Here is a 21,936-nt window from a genome sequence, read left to right on the forward strand (position 1 = left end):
GAAAGTAGGTCAATTTCATTACCATCCCCGACTTCGAACATTAAACAAAAAATGATCCTAGAAACATTCGCTATTCTGCTGCCGAGCCTATTCTGCTGCCACCCTCTGTGAATGTGTCATTCCCTGAGCTGCCACCCTGTGAGTTCTTGCCCGGTGAGCTGTGCCCCGCAGATGAGGCGCAGGGAGTTTCCCTTCGCGGCACCGTGGGCCGTTGCTTGTGTAATATTAGTCAGAGGAGTGTGTGATTTGTTTTTTTTGGCTGAGTGTTTGATCACAGCCAATCCGAGCCCCACGTTCTGGTAACATCCACATGCAGAGTCTCTGATCAGTCAGAAGTGAGACTGAACGGCGCTGGCTGCACAAGCAGCCCAGTCTGCAACTCCCTCCACCTCCACTCGAGTGCATGGGACTCGGCCCTCCCAGACTACAGGGCAGCTCACTCCTGACAACCCTCAACCGCAGATCAACAGCCCCAGACGGTAGACAGCAGCGCTGAGACGGGTCAGCACCTCTGCCCTGCAGGTAAGGACCATTAAAACATTGAGGAGAGTGAGCACAAGGGAGATGGATTCTACCAGCATAACAACAAAATGGGCAGTATCAAATCATGGGCATCCCCCCTGCGGTCTAATGCTGATCATTGTTCCAAGCTACTTTAAGCATGCACAGAACTCCGAGAAGACAAATCGTTTTACAATGACCTTGCTTAGTATATATCGAAAACACTTGACGCGCTATGGATGCACTCTAGATGGGTGGGAACTATTAACTGATGACCTTAAAGAAGCGGTCCACTATCACCACACACACACAGTTCAGACCTGGGACACCTCACACATGCAAGACTCGCTCTCTCGCGTCTTTCAACTGGCATCCTCGAAATGTGAAATCGGATCAGTAAACGATAGCTTCCCCCTCAAGTGGCTTCAGCCGGGAGGAGCTGGGTGAAGTTTTAAAGCGCCAGGTGTCAGCAATGAAGGCGCTGGTTCATTTGCCGCGGCCTCTCCGGCTTGTAAACCTTTCACTCAGCGGTTGCTGCTAACCCCGAGTAACGCGCGTTTTGTCCTGAGCGACCGGCCTGGCATCCCGCAGGGACAGCCCTGGGATTCATTAGAGTTTCCAGGTGGGAATAGGAAGGGATTTTTGTTTACTGACCAGTCTCAAAAATCAGAAGCTGGACCTTTAACGTGGGATCCTTTCTAACGCCGGCTGCCAGCGGCGATAAGGAGAAAACATTCAAACTGGGGGGGCGCGCACTGTTTGCAAAGTTAGCAAGGGAAGCGCCGAGTGAGAGAGTCGGGGACTGAGTCCCCATGTGTGACAGGCGCCCGGGGTGGTCTCGGTCCCTGGTCAGCGACAGAAACACAGCCGAAGAAAACACTTTTCAGATCCACTCGCTTTACTGACAAATGATCATTTCTGTCTCAGTCTCTGTCAAACCTTCACAAAGTAAATAGTCAAGACTCCGTTCGCCCACCAGGAAAGCGATGCTTACAAAAGTAAGTTTGGAAGGAGGTTGGAATGATATTAACGACAGTTAGGAACTGCTCCTTTCCAAGCAGATTGCTGCAGCAATTGTATACGCCCCGTGTTTTGATAATCCCTCTCCTCCCACATGCACTCTCTCTCTCTCTGATACAAGGCGTGCCACTTGCTAACAAGCCCGGAGCACAGTGCTAGGGGCACACAGTGAGCCAACTCGCTTTACCCAACAATAGTGAAGCCGGCCCACTCCCCTCGGCCCATGATTGCCAATGCAAGTAGAGAGCTCACTCACTGCCTATTTGAATGACTGGCCTGGGCCACAGGTTAACGGTGTCAGCGGTGGCTCCGGTACTAGCAGCCTGCCCTGTGGGTTCAAGTCCCACTCCCGTCCAGACAGACACTCCAGGGGAGTGCTGACCTGTCAGAGATGCCACCTTTGGATGTAGAAGATCCCGAGAGGCTATCTTGAAGAAGAGCAGCTGAGTTACCCTCGGTGTCCTGGCCAATATTTATCCCTCAATCCACATCACACAAAGCAGGTTCTGGTCAGTATCACATTGTGGGAGCTCTACTGGTGCGAGCCGGCTGTGGCGTTCCCCACGTCCCTACTTCAAAAGTGCTTCCTTGTCTGTACAGCTTTGGGACTTCTGGTGGTCGTGAAAGGCGCTATACAAATGCAAGATTTTGGTATGGCTATGAGGTGGTTTTAAAAATGCCAGCCCACCATGCTGAGACAGGAGGAATTATAGTCCACACAAACACGCTTACGGCTAACTTTTTAACTCAATAATGCCAAGTTAGACTCAATGACAGGAAATAAATAGAGACAGATTCGCCTGGCACTGCTCTGGGCTGCATCCCATCAGCTGGTTTTCAGAGTCAGAGCTCCAGAATGGTTCCTCGGCTCTGACCCCGGACATAGTGTCCAGCGCAGAGAGACACCAGGAACTGGATTGGGGAATGGACCGTGTTGGAGGGGTGTACAGTGCCAGAACCTCACTGCACACATTCCCATCCTCCCTTCACAACCAGCAGCTTTGATGGGGGAGAGGAGTTTCAGTCAAACCTTCGGCCAGTTTGGTCAGAGGTTGAAACATGGAGCTGGTGCCGAGTGTTGAATTTGACTGTAATGGAAATGATGGTATCGCGGGGGGATCTGGAACCACGGCTGCGGCTCATGCACTTCCACCCAGCCACACTGTGTTGAGGTTTTCCAGCGAGTGATGAGATCTCAGTAAAAGTGTCATGTTTCTCGGGTCTCCAAGGTAACAGATGTGTTGCCAGTGCCGTTCGGCCTCAGTAAACTTGTTGGCACCGGGACAGGTCTGCTGCCTGCTGTCTCTGAACAAAATGATACCAACCAGACTGACATATCGATGTTCCCGTGGGCACCTAGTCAGCTTCCCCCTCCTACATGCAGACACTGTCTCTCTCTCTCTCTCTCTCTGTACAATCTGCCCTTGCTTCTCTCTCTTCTCACTTTCACCTATTCGATCAGATAAGGCGACAGAGTTGAGAAATGCCCTACCCATTCCTCCCCCCTCCCTCTCTCTGCCCTGGGACTCGGCGGTGAGGCTTCCAGCGTTGAAATATCAATAAACAGGATCGATGGATGGGACATCCCTGACCCCTGGCTCCGCTGCCTCGGGCTGGCCTGTTTCACTGCCTCCCCTACACCCCCTGGGCATTGGTTGCAATGGAATTTCCTCTCGCCCCGACCGCACTAGGAGCCGCAGCAGCAGCAAGTTCGCGTCTTTAAATTCACAGCGAAAGCCCAGAAAGGATTCGCGAGTAAAAACTATCTGACTGCGGCTGCCTAACTCACTCCACATGCTGTCGGGTAGAGAGATCTAGGCATTGGGCGTCCATCGATAGGGCGAAAACGTTTGGTTTCACATTTTTCCGTCCTCTCAGATTCAGGGTGAATTAAGCCTTATTTGGGATATCCCCCCACCTCCCCATCTCCGAGGATGCGGCCAGTTTCTCACCCACGTGTCTCCAGTTATTCCAGCCCCAGCTCCTGGCAGTCCCGAGTGCACCAGAGAAGCGCTGAGCTCCCGCTACCTTGCCCACTCCCTACTTTGCCTGAATGAGGGGGGAGGGAGCTGAGTGACACTCCCAGAGCCGAGAGCACCGGCTTTCCCACAGCCTCCTGCTGCTGCTGCTGCTGAAGGGGACACAAGGAGTGTCCCCAGCCTCCAGGAGCAACGCCGCTCACTACCGTCCAGCCGATAGAAAGCTCATGATGTCTGATGGTATTCATGGGTAACCGACCTATAAACACACTGGAAGAACATTTCCCCTACGTGCGTTACGCAGTGTTTATAAATATGCTCCCCAACGCGCCAAAACTCTTATCTCTAGCCACCGTGTTGCTTTTCCACTAGCTAAGAACATTGAGTTTTTGAATGTTTTCTCCCCTCTGCTTGGCAGTCCTGTCTCGGTTTGAGTCCCTCCCTTACCCTTCTGATGGTAGCCGGGATGGCTTCTCTTCCCAACCCACCTGGAGGGATTTGACTACAAGGATGAGAATTTTAAAATTGAGGCATTGCTTAACCAGGAGCTAATGTAGGTCGGCCAGCACAGGGCTGATGGGCGAATGGGATTTGGTGCCAGTTAGGAAGGGGTAGCAGAGTTTTGGATGACCTCAAGTTGTGGGGGGGGGTGGGGGGGGGGGTGGATTGTGGGAGGTCGGCGTGTCAGAATTGTCAAGTCTGGAGGTAGCAAAAGCCTGGATGAGGGCTGCAGTAGCAGAAGAGCTGAGATGAGGTGGATTCGGGCAATGTTACGGAGGTGAAAATTGGTGGCCTTGGTTGCAAGATGATCACGTGGTCAGATATGACACTGAGGCTGCAAGTAGCCTGGTTCTGCATCATACAGGGAAAGGGATAGAGTTGGGAACGAGGGAGTAGAGTTTGTGCTGGGACCGAAGACGATGCCTTCACTCTTCCCAACATTTAATTGGAGGAAATTTTTGCTCATCCAGTACTGGATGTCAGATAAGCGGCCTCACGACATAGAGACAGTGGAGAGGTCGACACAACTTGGTGGTGTTGTCAGTTTACCTGTTGAATGTGATGTTGTGTTTTCAGTTGATGTTGCTGAGGGGCAGTACCTGGATGAGAAATATCTGTTCTTTCCGTTCAGTAACTTTTGATTTCATGGTGATGGGACAAGAATCACCCCAAGATTTGTCTTTATTAAAACTCACCTAAAGCTCTAGCCAAATACCCCATCTGGATGTGACTTTGTCAATCTGCCCCTGGGTGTGGGTGACCCTTCCAAAGCCGGGTGTATTTGTACCCATCCCTAGTTGCTCTAAAAAGGTGGCAATGGGTCTTCTAATTCCATAGCGACCGATGTCAGTGCAATTGATTGGCTCCCTTGGCTGCTTTTTAGGGCATTAAGAATTGATCACATTGTGTAGACTAAAGACACATGTAGGCTATATCAAATAGGGGTGATAGGTTCCTTTCCCTGAAGGATATTAGTAAACCATTGGGCTACACACAGCAATCTAACAGTTGTTATCATGGCTTTATCTGGTGTTAAGCAGCCGATAATGAGAACTTAATTTTGCAACTTGCAATGTAAACTTGACCACTAGGGTCCAACTGTGTATAACCATTACAGTACCATACTCAGCATCATAATTGTAACATGCTCCTTCAGAAGCTTACTTGGTAAATTGTGCGTCTCCATCCCTCACGGACCTCTTCTCCTCATATTCTGAGTTTACCTGTAACAGTCAAAAACCAGGTGTATTGTGGCTTCAAGAGGTGTGGAGGGAAGTTTTTCAGAGCTGTGGAGTTATATGGCCAACTGAACGTGGTCACATGCTCAAACAGTGGTAATAGCAATTGTGATACCTAGGGGAGGTTGGGCAGCCATCATTCTGACCCTAACTATTGGTGACAGGTTCACATTACCAATTGCAGCAGATGAAACAAAGATGCCCATTGGGCTGTAGCTTCAATTTATGCCCAGTCTGCTTGCAAAGCAGTCCCAGGTCTCCATTGCATTCAGGGGAATTAGCGTGATGCAAGCATTAGATTGCCAAAAGTTTGTTGGGAGAAGGAGATGTGATGACCTTATTTTCTTGCCTAGGTCCATCACCGCCTGGGGCATCAATGCAATTTCGCACTGAGTTTCTGGAACGCTTTAACATGACTCGTGGATCACCAATCCCAGATAGGTAAACTGCTCTACTGTGTCACCTGTAATCCCTGGATTACATGGCCATGGGGGTAATTCATTGAGTGATTGGAATTCTATTTTTTCTAGTTGACTTGCAAACCCAAGGTCCAAATTTCTAAATCAAAATTTCAAAGGCCAAGACACGATACACACTTAGTATCCCAATACTCTATGTACCATAGGTGCAGTCATAATGCAGTCTAGCAGTTTCAGATGTACAGTGGCATGAAGGTGGCATTATAACTCAGCCGGCAGGTCTTGAACACACTAAAATAAGATAAGCAGTTTTACACAACCTCAAATTTGAATATGCTTGGTGTAGCACACTAGCAACTGAGGCAAAATTGGCAGCTAGTCAAAAGCACCTCCTAGATATTTTGTAAAGTTATTTTTTAAGATTTTTAATATTACGAGAAGATGAATGCTGCTGTCAAGGGCCTCATAAAATTACAAGAATATCTCACTCATGAGTGGAAGTCAGGGGTATTTGCAAATACATCAAGAAGTGATTTGCCAAACACACAATGAGATGACATAAATCACCTTAAAACATATCACTAGTGTGTTATTTTTATGATGGAGATGACATTTCAATTTTTCATGCCTATAAACAAAGCTTTACAAAAAACATTTACACAAAGTTGTTGCCCTATTAGATGACTAAATGCAGTGACTATTCAACAGATAATAAAATGCATGATTATAAATTTACAGAAAGTGAAGCTGACACAAAGACACTCAACTAACAAATATACTTCATATAAAAACATGTATCTCATATGCTTTTAAAGTAAAAATTTTTCAAGTAACAAATTAATAGGTCAAGTGTGGCTGACCAAGGGGTCTAGCTAACGCAACCATTGATTTACAGGTGACTCAATAACTCAAGTGGTGCAGCCCATGACACCTAAATGAGTTTTAAGTTCCAGAGCCCCTCGTCATTCCTACTTACCTTTGCCTTCATCCTGGGATACTCTTCATTTAACTAACTGGGTGTTGCAATACTCAGAAAAGTGGGAGATGGTGTTTATGTGTCATGAAAACATGAAAATAGTACCAACCCAGCTTTTCCTAAATTAAACACTTGTGGAATTTCATTGACCATAGAAGCATCTGACTCTGGCTGTCCCAATGTCCAGTTGATGTTGGGTTGTGAGGGTGAGCAGCACTAATGATCAGAAAGTAGGAATAATTGTAAAGAATTATCATCATTACATATGTGTTTCTCAGGTATTCTCTGATGGTGCTGTGGCTTAGTGTGCAACACCCTCTGACATGGCTCTGGAAGTTCCTTTAGAATTCGGAACAGAGACTGTACAAGATTAAATGCCAGTCGCATATGGGCAGTCTCACCACACAACAGTGCCAGCCAGAACTCAGAAGTCTGTAAGAAATGGCCTTGGATAAAGTCAAAACGCAAATCTTACATAAATGTTCTAAACCCAGCAGGATTAAAATTGACTTCACACGGTGATTGTGAATGCTGTTGAACATCTTTTACGTTAGACATTAATAAACCGGCCTAGCCTAATGGAGTCCGTTAAATGCTTGGCAGAGGATCATAGCCAACTGGATGAATGCAAGAGAGAAGAAGGCTGCAGCAGTATGTGTGAAACAAACTGCTCAGCAACTACACACAGACATAAGTCCAATATACAAATCTAAATGAGTTCCCATAGCCAGTGACAGGCTATGTATACGCACACACACACGTACATACATGCACACAGGTACGTGTACACATGTACATACACATATGTGGGCACTCATACATGTGCACATACACAAATATAGGGCAGAATTTTACGGTGACGGGATTTTACTTTCCTGCTGAAGCCAGTGGAGTTTAGAATGGCTTGCCACATTTTATGGCCCTGTCCCTGCCATGATGAGGCTGCAGAATTCTGCCCATAGATTCTTCATTCCGTCTACTAGCAAAAGTGATGTCCGAGTAATTTACAAATTAATTAGTTTTATATCGCACCAAGCTTGGAAATAAACTCGCCATAGATTTTTCTACCCTTTACTAAAAGCATAAATTTATATAAATTTAAATATAAATACATATTAATGTAGCTAAGAGGCATTAAGGTATTATTAATAATAATATGCAGTCAGAAGCAACGGTAACAGGAGAAAACTTCTCATGAGCTTGACCCCTGTGGATGCTGGGAGGATGAGAGGACTGTCAGGAATTAATTGGACTGTGGCCTCAGACGATGATTTTTCATAACCTGATACATATTCTGTCAATCTTCACTCTCAATATACATTTTCGCTGTCCAGAGTACTAAATATCATATAGCACTTTGAGTCTGCCCTTCTTCATAACTGTAAATTAATTCAACTTACAAAGGGATGTGTCTGGTAAAGAAAGATTTAAACGTGTCAACCACCTGATTGATAGTCAGTAGGGCGGAAGGTGTTACATCAACAGTAACTTACATTTACATAGCACTCCTTACATAAAATAATGTCTCTGAATGCCTTGCAGAAAAGAAAAGTAGGCACCAAACAGGAAGTGAAGGGAACCAGATGACCAATTAGAGAGATTGATTTTTAGGAGGCTTTTGAAGCCAAGGATACAGGTAGCGAATTGACTACAATAATTGGCAAAAAATGACTACCATTTAAGAGTTACAGTTAGTAAAATAATGAAAGAAATTTGGGATGAAATCCTACATGTAGAAAAACTGATGATCCAGACTGCTTTGGTTCCAATAGCAGCACTAGAAGTACATGGTGCTGTGTTTACAGCACAGTGTAAGATTTTGTGAAAATTTCTTCCGTTCATTATAACGTGGGTGGTAAGGTTCACTCCATGAGACATTATATTGGCATCCATCCATTTCGGGAGATGATGGATTGAACATTGTCTGCTGTGGCTATAAAGGCCTATATGTGAGTTCCACAGCTGGTTCAGATGAGTGGCGTTAGCCTGAGGTCAACTTTTTTCCATTTGGCGGGCTCTCTTTTCCAGCATTTGGTCATTTCTTTTGTCCTCCACTTTTTCCACAACCTTCCTGACAACTTGCCTCCAGGCACTCAGTCAGCAGTGAGGACTTCCCATGTATTGACTTCGATCCCAGTCAACTTGAAGTCTCACATGCAGATGCATCCCCATGATAGAATATCAACAATATATGATCGCAATGGAACTACTTCCAAGGTTATAACAGAATGTGATCACTGTTTAGACACTTAACAATTATCTACACTTCACCCACATACTATGGAATATCATTTCCTAAAAACTAACACTCCCCCATCAATGATAGTGCCATCTATGAACTGAACTTATTAACCAGCGAACAAGCTAAAAACTTGTATACGTGAAACGCAAAACTAAACCCTGGCTGAGAAGGTAATTGATATTGATATCATTGATTTCACTGTCATTGATATACATATTGAGCTATTGATTGGATGCAAGGGTTGGCTTGCACCCTCCATATTGGATAGCGTCCTGGAGTCACATATCATTTTCTCACACCCAATGAAGAGGAATTGCAGTTGTAAACCTGTGTCTTCTGCTGGTTCGTGTGCAGATACACAAACTAGGCAAACAAAAATCACTTTTCTATCAAAACAAAGGTAAAATGTTAAGAATTCACCTTAGTGCCTTGAAGCAATGACAAATAAGATGTGCTGGAAGCTAGGACTTTTTCATGAATTTAACTCCTTGTCTCTGCTATTGCAAAGTCATTAGAATCTATCACAAAATTAGTTTAAAATATTGTTAAACTAACAAAAACATCCACATTTATGTTTAACAGCAACAATGGCATAGTTTAACAATTTTATCCACATTGTTCTTTACCTATGAGTAATACAAAAATAGTTATTAACACCCTTAATTATTTAATAAAAATGGGGAGTCCAGAGCTGTGGTGGAGTTTGAACAATGTCCTAAACCAGCAGCCCAAACTTGAAGGACTGTATTCTGTCAGTCCCAAGAGGATTCTGCAACATGCGCATAATCTTAAATTCTTCTTCTTAGCTTTTTCGTTGGCCTTTTATTATCAGAGTTTGTGTCTCCTTTACGCAGTGTATTAATACCGAGAAGCATGGTTACTGTGGGGTAAGCCGAAAGAAAGGTTCACTGGGTTGCAATACAATTTGTATTACACAGGCATAAATGTCTGCTCTTTGTTACCCTGAATACCTTTCCTATATGATTGGTCCTTTGTTTTGAAATATGGTTCATCCATATGGATAGGACTTGCACACGTTCTCTTCAATCAACCGCACTCAGCAAAGTTGGATCCCCTTTATCCACACTGTCCCTCCTGACTATGTCCAATGATCTTGAATAATCAGCACACACAGTTCACATTGCAAGGATATTGATTAATTCAAATCTGTCAGATGGTGCGTTAAAATTTCTTTGTTGACGTTATATACGAGCTGTTCCATCATCATAGAGAATAAACTATGACTGTAGTTTTAATTTACCAATTTGTGATCAATGGAAATTTTGACAGGTGCCATGAGATCACTTTCATGTAGTGTAACTGGCTTGAAGTTATAATTTCAGACTATAAATGAAAATAAAGCTCAGGATAATTGAATCTTTATTAACATTCTGCTACTGGTGAGCCGTACATGGCACAACTAGTGCCTGGAAGCAGAACTTTCCATGAGTCCACTGCAATCACCAGTATAATATGGCTCTGCTGACTTTTACTGATGTTATTAAGGGACCATTAGTAAATGGTGAAGTAAAAACAATGAATCTGGCCAGCAGTCAGCAAGAGGGTTGCAACTAACATTCCAGAAAATGTTGTACTGGGATAAGCGATGGAGAGCTTAAAAGGGTAAGAGTATTCCAGCCAAAATATTCAGTGTAACTATTAGATGAATGACTTTATAAATCCATTCTTAGAGTTTGGTGGTTCACAGTCTGTTAACCTAGACACTTTCTGAACTTTTGCACTCATTTCTTTTAACATGCATTAATTCCTTCTTTCACAGTTAAGACTTTTGAATTGAAGCATAAATTCTTAATCCCGATTTTAACCTAACCCGCTTGGTGGGAATGAAGCAGGTTCAAGTCAGATGGTCATTTTACACCTCATTGACTTCAGTTTTGGCTAGAATCTGAACCACAGGCTTTAACCCTTTCCCCATGTTTCTAAGGAAATAGCTGTCCTAAATTCAGCTTCACTCAACCAATGTGTCCATGGGCATATTTATCATTGTCTACCTTTTGGTCCATTAGGAGATACACAATCAATTGTAGGGTTAGCCAAAAGATGATGGATTTTAAGATTCAGCCGCTTAAATGACCACAGAAGACATGAGTGACAACCTTTTGTATAAGTGTAGATCAATTTATACATGGAAAAGAAGCAGACGATAACTTACAAAAATAAAAACATTACAAAATTGCTCAGTAACATCTGATTTTTCCATTATTTTCTCCCTTGAAGGGAACCCACAGATCTCTGCATGAAGAAGAACAATGGCCAGAATTTCATGCTCCCCCGCTGGTGGTTTTTAGGCGGAGGGGGGGAGTGTGAAATTGAAGGAATGGGATTCCCTTTGGGTTCCGGCCCGCCCCAACCTTGCAGTGACTTTACACTGGGGCAGGCAAGGCCTCAGACAGGATGCCCGCCCTTGCTCCAATTGAGGCACTTAAGTGGCAATTATTTGTCACTTAAGGGCCATTTGCCACCCAGCCTCAATTTTTAGGCTGGCGGGAGGATTGACCTTGCATGGGGGAAGCCCGAACATCAATGGACCTAGATCTCGGACAGAGGGGTGGGGCGGTGCCTCTGTCAGAAGCTCCCTTCTGAAGTTGGGTGCCCCCCCACCCCCAAGGTCCAGTGGCCTCCGGACCTCCCTTCCCCACTGGTCTCTCCCCCAAGACCCCAATTGTCCCCTATGTGCCCCCAAATACTTCCATATCCTCAATGCCCTGGGACCCTTTAAACTTACCTAGGCCTCCGGTGCCCTACCTTAGTCTCGAGCACCCTCATGCTCTTGTTGCTGCAGGGACTGGAGAGCTGCCGGCCAATCGGATTGGCCGGCAGGTCTCTAAGGCAAGACTTCCTCCCGAGTGAGGGGCGGAAGTCCCACCTGTAGCCTCTTAACTCTCATTAGAGTGTGAAATAGCTGCGGGGCAGGCAGAGTCAGCAGGGATGTGTTTCCCTCTGACTCTTCGGATGTTGGGAAGCAACACACCGCCATCCAAAAAATTCATACCAATGTCAACTTTCCCTCCAACTATGGGAAATCTCATCTCTTGTGCAGTGCTCCATCTAGTGGAGTGGCTAGGATTTAATAAACTATCAATTGAATGATGTAGGTCCAGAAGTAAAGCTTAGCACTCAAATATGCCATCTCCTGGTTGTGAGGAAACAGTTCAGCTATTTCTGTTGCTGAATTGAGTATGGCCTGTAACAGCCCGTTTTAATTAACAACAGGCATTGCTAATTGTGAGCAACAGTTTGGCGCGGTAGCCTGTGAATTTAGGCCCACAATTATCCATGCAATATATTCCACATGTTGTTGCACTGTGAGGACGAAGTAAAGCCTTTTACCTCTTGGGAGGGAAGGAAGAAGAAAAAAAAAAGATGGATTTCATGGCAGCCAGTTACAGAGCAGCATTGGGAGAGATCCAGGAGCCAATCTTCCACCTATCGTCTTAACCACAGCACTTTGTATTTACAAGTGCATTTAGCATCTCAAGGAGCTTTACGTGAGTGCAGTCAGACAAATACTGAGACAAAAGTGGAGACATTAGGATAAGTGACCAAATGCTTGGTTGAAGAGATAGGTATTGAAAGCAGCATCCTAAAGGAGGAAAGAGATGGAGGGGCAAAGAAATTTGGGGAGGGAATTCCAAGCTTATCGCCTAGAAAGCTGAAGGCATGGCTGCCATTGGTGGGATGAAGGTAGTGGGGCTTGTGCAATAGGCTAACCAGGAATTGTGCATTAAACATGAAACACCAAGAAAGGGGAGAGGAGAATGTGTCTGAAAATTGGAATGGGAATCTCATTGTGAACAAAATGTGTATTCACTCTGTATTGGTGAATCTCGGGACTGATACTGTATAAGCCAATAATATCATGTAAAAAGTGACATTATCATTGCAACAGGGGGATTGGAATAATAATAATAACTGGATTATATAATATAAAATTTGTAGAAAATTAATACACCCTTTTCATCAAAAGACAAAGAATGACATTAAAACCGCTGATGAAAAATTGTTGAATCTCACTTCACTGTTGACTCCTGTTTTTCTGTAGGATGTATCAAAAACTTGCCATCCTTCTATTCCTGGTGGGGATGTTAATGGTAGCAGTGGAGATGAAGAAAAATCGTCCTCCAGGAGCCATCCCGCCTCTTTACAAGGGAAACACCAACAGCTCGGAGAAGCGCACACATCGGAGGCAGGATGTGCTTGCCTCCAGTCAAGAGGCACTGGTGGTGACAGAAAGAAAGTACCTGAAGAGCGACTGGTGCAAAACCCAGCCCCTTAGGCAGACCATCAACGAGGATGGCTGTATGAGCCGAACTGTCATCAACAGATTCTGCTATGGACAATGCAATTCCTTCTATATCCCCAGGCATGTTAAAAGGGATCAAGAGTCCTTCCAGTCCTGTGCCTTCTGTAAACCGCAGAAATTTACTACCCTGACTGTCAAACTGAACTGCCCTGACCTGCAGCCTCCCTTCAGACACAAGAAAATCCAACGAGTCAAGCAGTGCAAATGTATATCAGTAAATGTGAATGACTGGAGCAAGCAGTGAGATAAGATAAACAATCACAACCACCCCAGTCTGTAGGAAATACACCCAACTCTCAATGCTGCCATCAGATAAATACCCATAGAAAGCAAGCACTGTACAAAACCTGCCCTAATGTGTGAGCAACTTTTAAGTTTGAGCACAGCCAACTTTTAGCAGGAAGCATTGACTTGGGTGCCCCTGGCACCCAAACATTGGATGTCCATAACAATTCTCTCTTTTTTTTTTACAGAAATGGGTGTAAAATTCTTTTGATAAAGTTTTGTTTTTAAACAAAATCCATTCTAATATTTAAAAACCTCCCTGAACCCAGTCGCAGACTCCAAACAGTCGAAACACAGTCATCCCTATTCTATCTTTAAAGATTTGTTTTACAGTCTGGACATTTTCACTTTCATTTTACTCACTGCTGTCGCCTGCGATATGATACGGACGTGGTGCCAAAACAGATAGGAGACTTTTTGATGGTTCACTGCAGATAAGAGAATTTGAGCTGCTTAGACTGTGGACAGACATGCACTGTGCTCCTGGAAGCACAGAGATAGAGCCTGGGAACTGAGCCAGCACTCTGCACCTCTGGACTGCTAGAAACCCAAATTCTCAGCAATGTTTTATATGGGAATATTCTGATCAACCTGCATTGAAGATGATAGTATATATTTAATTATTCAAAACATTGTTTAATTATTGCTTTCCTTCGTTTATGCCTTTTATATTTCAGTACTCATGACCATAATTTTGTACATATAAGTATGAATTAATGGCACTTTTCAAACATAATCCCATTGAAGCTGAACATAGCAAAGGCACTAAAAGACAATGGATTATATGTCCTCATTTTTTTAAACGATTATTGTTAATATATGATGAAAGTGTAAATTAGTACAGTTATTGATGTATATTCTTTATTTTATCTTTTTTTTTAAACTGCATGTGGACAGTATTTTGTTCTGATGATTCAGAAGTGCCAGTGACCCATGTTCTGGCAGTCTCACTAATTCTCCTCTGCAATACAATGCAGCTGGTCTGGTGTATGCTTTTGCTGTGTTCAGTACCACATGGAAATGCCAGTGGAAACGTAACCATCAGAAAGGACATGATATTGCTTAAGAGTAAAGTTTGTGCCATGAATATTTTTGCTCAACTAAGCCCTTCCAGTAAAGCATAAATATACCAAGTATTAGTGCAGATTAAGTAGAACAATGGGAAACATGTATACATAGCATTGCTATTTTACAGATGAAATAATTTGAAGCACTTGGCATCCAAATATCAGACTCAAAGACACAAGCAGCAAAAAATAGAGTCGTAACGCAAAAAGCTTTTAATTGAACAGTTTGTTTGGTTGATAGCCAAAAGCATTTTTGTTCTGAACACTGCATCAATGGTTTTGCAGTGTGGCTGTATCTCTTAGAATTACACTTAGTTTAATTCTGTTTAACATTCAAATGCTAAAATGGACATGTAACATACAAAGCGATGAATCTGAGCTGACTCATTGGCTGGGTTTATAGGATGGTACTGATTATCTCATGGTGTCGACTGTGACAGGTTGGGTGTTAGATTTAGGTCTTTTACAGTGCTGGTGGCTCATCACCAAACCCCCAACCTAACTGTGACCTACAAGTTCTCCAGTACACATGACAGCTTCTCAACGTTTTAACTGTGGTCTGTGTATCCAGACCTCTTGCCAGATCGCTATAATCCTGCTTTTTAAAAATTTGAACACATCATAGACAATGCTTTTTCATCCAACTGTATACATAGCTATGACTTTAATTTGGTTTTTTTTCGCAAATCCTCATCATCTGATTTATGGTGTTTTTAAAGCACTTTTTCATAGCCGTCAGGTGTCTATTTTCCTTCCTTAACCTGTCAGTACAGGACAATATAGTCCCTGGAGCCTGTCATTCTTGTCACGCACTCAAGTCATCTTATCTGTGCTTTCATCAGCATGGAGTCAATCCTGGTTATTCCTCTTCTAAATGAGATATCCATGTTGTGGAAGCTGGTCCTGCCATTTGAAAACCGGCATGGAGCTACTTCATAGGGAATTTCCTTTAGTTTCTTGATGTGCGTACACCAGCCACCCGATTCGTAGCTATGGGGTTAAGATGTCAGCATTATAGCATTAGAGAACTCTATTTTAGTGTGCAAATCTGATACTATGCTAGTCCACAAATTTATTATTGTATCATTGCATAATGTGTCACTCAGGTTACAGGATGCAGTGTAGTATTCACAATGTTAATGGAAGGTGGAGGTTTAACATTCTGAGTCTCACACCAATTCATCACTCCCATCGAGTAGTATTCTAAACAATTCTTTGCCAGCCGTGGAGAGAATGGAAGTACCCATATAATTCCCCCAGTCTGCTTTGTCTCCTTTCTGACTGTACAGATTGACAATACATGTATCCTGCAAACCTTACAGACAACCTAATATTCCAATTATAAGAAGTCTGACAATTCCGATCATCACATTTAAATACATGTTAACCACATCTAATATTTGAACCCAGGAAATAATGGGCATACTGCTTCAAAGTGCTATATCTCTGAGGTTTGTCTAAACAATGCAATGTTTCTATTGGGGGTCCTGATGTGTAAAAGCGGTTGCTTTGTACTGGTTAGAAAAACTTACAAAGTTTTATGGATATTGTCAAAATGAAGAAATGCTATGAAACTGAGAAATATGATTATTTTATAGGTATTCTGTAAATTATATAGAACAAAATAATAAAAAAGTTCTTGAATTAAAACAATCACATTGTCCAAAGTCTTAATTTTTATTAATTGTGTTTCTCTGAAATATCCAGGTCTCCCACATAACTTGGTGTTATCTGCAAACTTTGACATAGCACTTGCAATCTTTTAATTGAGGTGATTAATTTTTTCAATTCATTCACAGGGTGTGGGCTTTGCTGGCTGGGCCAGCATTTATTGCCCATACCTAGTTGCCCTTGAGAAGGTGGTGGTGATTAATAAATATTAAATAAATATTAATAAATATTATACACAGACATATTGTTCAGCTCAAATAAAAACAACTCTTATTAATTTTTACAGAGAACTTTTTGTTCCTTTTCCTTCCTTAATTTTTCTTCTGTCCTTGTCCTCATGTTGTTAACATTACAATGAAATGATGTAATTGGAATAGCCACAACATCATCCCTGTATGAGGCACAACCAAACTAGAGAGCAAATAAATTGGACTAATGCTAGTAAAATAATTTTGTTTAAGGCGTGAAAGTTAGAACATTTATTGAATTAAATATTTTCAGGTTTACCTGAATTCCACAGCAGGAATGTGCAGCTTTATGATCCTCAGTGTGTAATGAGTTTACAGATCTCAGCATGGAGCTGTGGTAAGAGTATCACAGTAGAATCCATGATGTTTTCCCAGGGATCATGTGTGATTTATAGGAATACCTACTGGAAATCACATGTTGATGTTGCATGAAGGCATAACTTGAGCTTTACTGTGGGATATTCCACATTTGGGTATGCTGCTCGTACGCTTGCCATGGCTCACACAAGAATAATGATGTACTGGACGCCAAAGGCTCAGCAAAAATCATTGGCTTCAGGAAAGGAGGGAGGGAATAATGGATTAATTGTCAGATCTGGCTCAACTCTGTCAATTTTATCGTATTTTTCTCTCCTCACCCAAAACCAACTATTGTTCCAGCATCATACAGAAGGGCAAAGAAAAGCAAGGCTTTTTTTCTTCAATGACCAACCAATTCTCTTTTCGTCTCTGCACATACCTCAAATGCTGTAAATGGAATGTATGCATATTTTTGTCTCCATGATCGAGAACCCTCATGTAGCTGCATCTGTTGTGCCCTCCCCTTCCTCTTGCCCTCAGCGTCCATGTTTCTTATCAATTTAGGTGTTCTAAACTCCATGGCCCTCTCCCAGTATGTTTCATACATGAAACCCATCTGCTGCTCCTTGTATCGCCTTCCTCTCCAAGTCTTGACTATTCATTCCCCTTCCTGGTTCCACACGTTATCAGCCCTTTCCTCATGAACTATTCCTTTTGCTTTTAAAACCAATGTTACAATCCAATCTTTTAAATCCATTCTCTGCCCAAATGTTTTCTGGAAATGCACTGAAATCTGGGGTCAAGCCAAACAAAAGTGGTCCCATGGTGTTGGATGGCAGAAGAGATGGATGAGAAAACCCACCTGTATTCTCCATAATACCACCTCATCTCTAACCTTGCCTTCTCGTGAAAATCTTAGAATGCCACTTCACCACCTAGCTCCAACCCCATTTTTCCTGACATTCCTGTTTGAATTCCTGTAGTTCAACTTCTGCCCTTCTCACAGTGCTAGAACAGCTCAATTTAAGTCATGATGATATCCTTGGTAAGATTAATGATGATGCATTTTGCCTTCTTGGTGTCTCTACAGCATTCAACAGGGTTAACAAAGGGTTCCATGGTTAACTTTCACCTCTTCTATCATCCAGTTCCATGGAACTGCTCTTACTTGCTTTCATTCTGACCTCTGGCAGCAGCCAATGCATTTCCAACAAATGGTCTCTCTTCCCTCTCCCATATTGCTGCCCCCAGACGCTGTCTTGTACTACCCTTTTTTCTACTGACAGGGAGTTAACTTTCAGATGACTCCATTTCTCCAAAACCTCGGCTGCCAGTCTGCTTGTTTGACATCTAATGGCCACCTTCAAATGGCCTCTATCCATTTTTCTCCTAGAAATTAACAGCTGGCAGCTTAAAATGGGGGCTGGGTCATCTCCAATCTTCCCCATTGATATCTAAAATCCATCAGATGTAATTTTTAGGTGCTCCTGTAAATAGTAGAGCAGCATACCTGCCTATTTCAGGCATATGGTTGCTTAAGTATGCATATAGGAGTCTCATGCCAGTTGCATGGTCTTAAGGGCCAAATAGATCTTTTATATTTTCATGGGTCTATGGACCTGCTGCTGACTTGCCGTGGGGGAACGACTGAATCTGCACCCTATTACAATTGGTCAGCTGCAGCAGGACACCATACTGCTCAAATCTCACTGGTGACAGTTAATTGAGGACAAAATCCAAAACTGGTTTGGATTTCCCACACAGGATCAGTGTGAGTGTTGCAGCTATTCTTCCAACTTTGTGCCCATTTCAGGCAGAAGTCTAAAGTCCTCCGCAACACCCTCACTTGTTTCATATCGGTCCTCCTGCTCAACATTGGGAGGACCATTATTTTTGCCACAGTCTCTCCCCTTGCCAGAAACTACACTGCATGTCATTGACTACATGCTCCTTCCTGGCTCCTTTCCCAGGTTGAAGCCTACAGTCGGCAACCTCAGCACCCTTTTCAATTCTGAACTTGGCTTTAAACTCCAGATCCCATCCATTACAAGGACTGTTCATTTCTACCTTAGTACCATTGCCTTCTCCAACCTTGAATGAGCACAATCCTCATTGAAACCATTATAAATGTTCTTTACACTCCGGACTTGACTACTTGAATGTTTTCTCCATTATCCTATGTTAAAACCCCAAGCTATCTAAAATGTTGCTCTATGTATCTTGTCCTGCATTAAATTTCACCTGGTCAAGAATCATAGAATCCCACAGCACAGAGAAGGCCATTTTGTCAATCACACCTCCATCAGCCCTTTTTTTTCATTTGCCAGTATTTATTGCCTATACCCAATTACCCTTGAGAAGATGGTGGTGAGCTGCCTTCTTGAACCGCTGCAGTCCATGTGGTGTACGTATACCTACAGTGCTGTTAGGGAGGGAGTTCCAGAATTTTGACCCAGTGACAGTGAAGGAACAGCGATATAGTTCCAAATCAGAATGGTGTGTGACCTGGAGGGGAACTTGGCTATGTTGGTGGTGTTCCCATGCATCTGCTGCCCTTGACCTTCTACGTGGTCACGGGTTTGGAAGGCGCTGTTGAAGAAGCCTTGGTGAGTTGCTGCAGTGCATCTCTGAAGATGGTACACACTGCTTCCACTGTGCATCAGTGGTGGAGGGAGTGAATGTTGAAGGTTGTGGATGGAGTGCCAATTAGGTGGGCCGCTTTGTCTTGGATAGTGTTGACCTTCTTGAGTGTTGTTGGAGCTATACACAACCAGGCAAGCGGAGAGTATTCTATCACAATCCTGACTTGTGCCTTGTAAATAATGGGCAGGGTTTGGGGAGTCAGGAGGTGAGTAACTTTTTGCAGAATTCCCAGCCTCTGACCTGCTGTTGTAGCCACAGTATTTATGTGGCTGGTCTTGGTAAGTTTCTTGTCAATGGTGACCGCCAGGATGTTGATAGTGGGGGATTCAGCCATGGTAATGCCATTGAATGTCCAGGGGCGATGGTTAGATTCTCTCTGTTGGGGATGGCCATTGCATGGCACTTTGTGTGGCGCAAATGTTACTTGCCACTTGTCAGCCTAACCCTGGATATTGTCCAGGACTTGCTGCATTCGGACATGGACTGCTTCAGTATCTGAGGAGTTGCAAATGGTGCTGAACATTGTGCAATCATCTGCAAACATCCTCATTCTGACCTTATGATGGAGGTAATGTCATTAATGAAGCAGCTGAAGATGGTTGGGACTCAGACACTACCATGAATAACTTCTGCAGCGATGTCCCAGGGCTGAGATGATTGACTTCCAACAACCACAACCATCTTCCTTTGTGTTAGGTATGACTCCAAGCAGTGGAGCGTTTCCCTCTGATTCCCATTGACTCCAGTTTTGCTAGGGCTCCTTGATGCCACACTCAGTCAAATGCTGATAAGGCCAGTCACTCTCACCTCATCTCTGGAGTTCAGTTCTTTTGTCCATGTTTGGATGAAGGCTATAATAAGGTTAGGAGCTGAGTGGCCCTGGTGGAACCCAAACTGAGCATCAATGAACAGGTTATTGCTGAGCAAGTGCCACTTGATAGCACTGATGATGACTCCTTCCATCACTTTGCAGTTCACCAAGGGTAGACTGATGGGGTGTAATTGGCCGGGCTGGATTTGCCCTGCTTTTTGTGTTCAGGACATGCCTGGGAAACTTTCTACATTGTTTGGTGGATGCTAGTGTTGTAGCTTTACTGGGACAGCTTGGCTAGTCCTGGAACACAAGTCTTCAGTACTATTGCTGGAATGTTGTCAGGACCCTTGCCTTCAGTCTTTTATTGATAGCATATGGAGTGAATCAAATTGGCTGAAGACCGGCATCTGGGATGCTGGAAACCGCAGGAGGTGGCCGAAATGAATCATCTACTTGGCACTTCTGGCTGAAGATGGTTGCAAATACATCAGCTTTGGCTTTTGCACTGATATGCTGGGCCCCCCCATAATTGAGGGTGGGGGTATTTATGGAGCCTGCTCCTCCTATTAGTTGTTTAACTGTCCAGCATTTGTCATGACTGGATGTGGCAGGAGTGCAGAGCCTAGATCTGATCCGTTGGTTGTGGGATTGTTTAGCTCTGCCTATCGTATGCTGCTTCTGCTGTTTGGCATGTAAGTAGTCCTGTGTTGTAGCTTCACCAGGCTGACACCTCATTTTCAGGTATGCCTGGTGCTGCTCCTGATATGCACTCCTGCAATTTTCATTAAACCAGAGTTGATCCCCCAGCTTGATGGTAATGGTAGAGTGGGGGATTTGCTAAGCTATGAGGTTACAAATTGTGGTTAAATACATTTCTGTTGCTGATGACCCACAGCACCTCCCGGATGCCCAGTTTTGAGTCGCTAGATCTGTTCAAAATCTATCCCATTTAGCACAGTGTCAGTGCCACACAACACGATGGAAGGTGTCCTCAATGTGAACGTGGGACTTTGTCTCCATAAGGACCGTGCAGTGGTCACTCCTACCTATACTGTCAGAGACAGATGCATCCGTGAGAGTATGGTAATCTGAGGCGCAATACACCTTTAAGAGAATGTGAGCAGATTGACCACGTGACTGTATTACCCAATTGTTGCGAGGTGCAGGCTACAATGTTAATCAGGAGTTTAGAATAGGGTCTGGTTGGAGAAGCACACATTAGTGCTCTGTTACTTGTGATAATAAACAGCAGGTGCTTCACCTTACATTGGTGTCTGCATCTGCAGTATCTTGTTTAACAACTCACTCACCAGTAGATAGGTGTACAACCATGTTCGCTGAGCAAAGCGACCCAACAGCAAGAACATAACAGACAGGTAGATTGGTGAGAATTAGGTCAAGCATGTTTTTGCCCTTTGTTGGTTCCCTCACCACCTTCCACAAATGCAGTCTAGCACTATGTTCTTTAGGGCTTGGCCAGCTCAGTCAGCAGTGGTGCTACCCAGCCATTCTTGGTGATGGGCATTGAAGTCCTCCACCCAGAGTACATTCTGGTGTAGAGTAGAAGGTTTCCTTGCCCATGTTTGACCTGATGCCATGAGAATTCATGGGGATTGGAGTCAATGTTGAGCACTCCAAGGGCAGCTCCCTCCCGGCTGTATACCACTGTGCCCCCACCTCTGCTGGGCTTGTTCTGCCAGTGGGGCAG

The 21,936-nt window shown here is 43.8% G+C and overlaps 1 protein-coding gene across 1 annotated transcript; it reads left to right on the forward strand.

Moving 5' to 3' along the window:
- Window positions 1–215: 215 nt before the first annotated feature.
- On the forward strand, window positions 216–16,205 carry grem2b (gremlin 2, DAN family BMP antagonist b). Its single transcript, XM_078557266.1, has 2 exons — window positions 216–522; window positions 12,940–16,205. Exon 2 carries the CDS (start codon window positions 12,941–12,943, stop codon window positions 13,442–13,444), a length of 504 nt encoding a protein of 167 aa, XP_078413392.1. The 5' UTR covers window positions 216–522; window position 12,940; the 3' UTR covers window positions 13,445–16,205.
- Window positions 16,206–21,936: the final 5,731 nt, after the last annotated feature.

Source organism: Cetorhinus maximus, chromosome 14 (assembly GCF_964194155.1).
Source record: "Cetorhinus maximus chromosome 14, sCetMax3.hap1.1, whole genome shotgun sequence".
Taxonomy (NCBI): domain Eukaryota; kingdom Metazoa; phylum Chordata; class Chondrichthyes; order Lamniformes; family Cetorhinidae; genus Cetorhinus; species Cetorhinus maximus.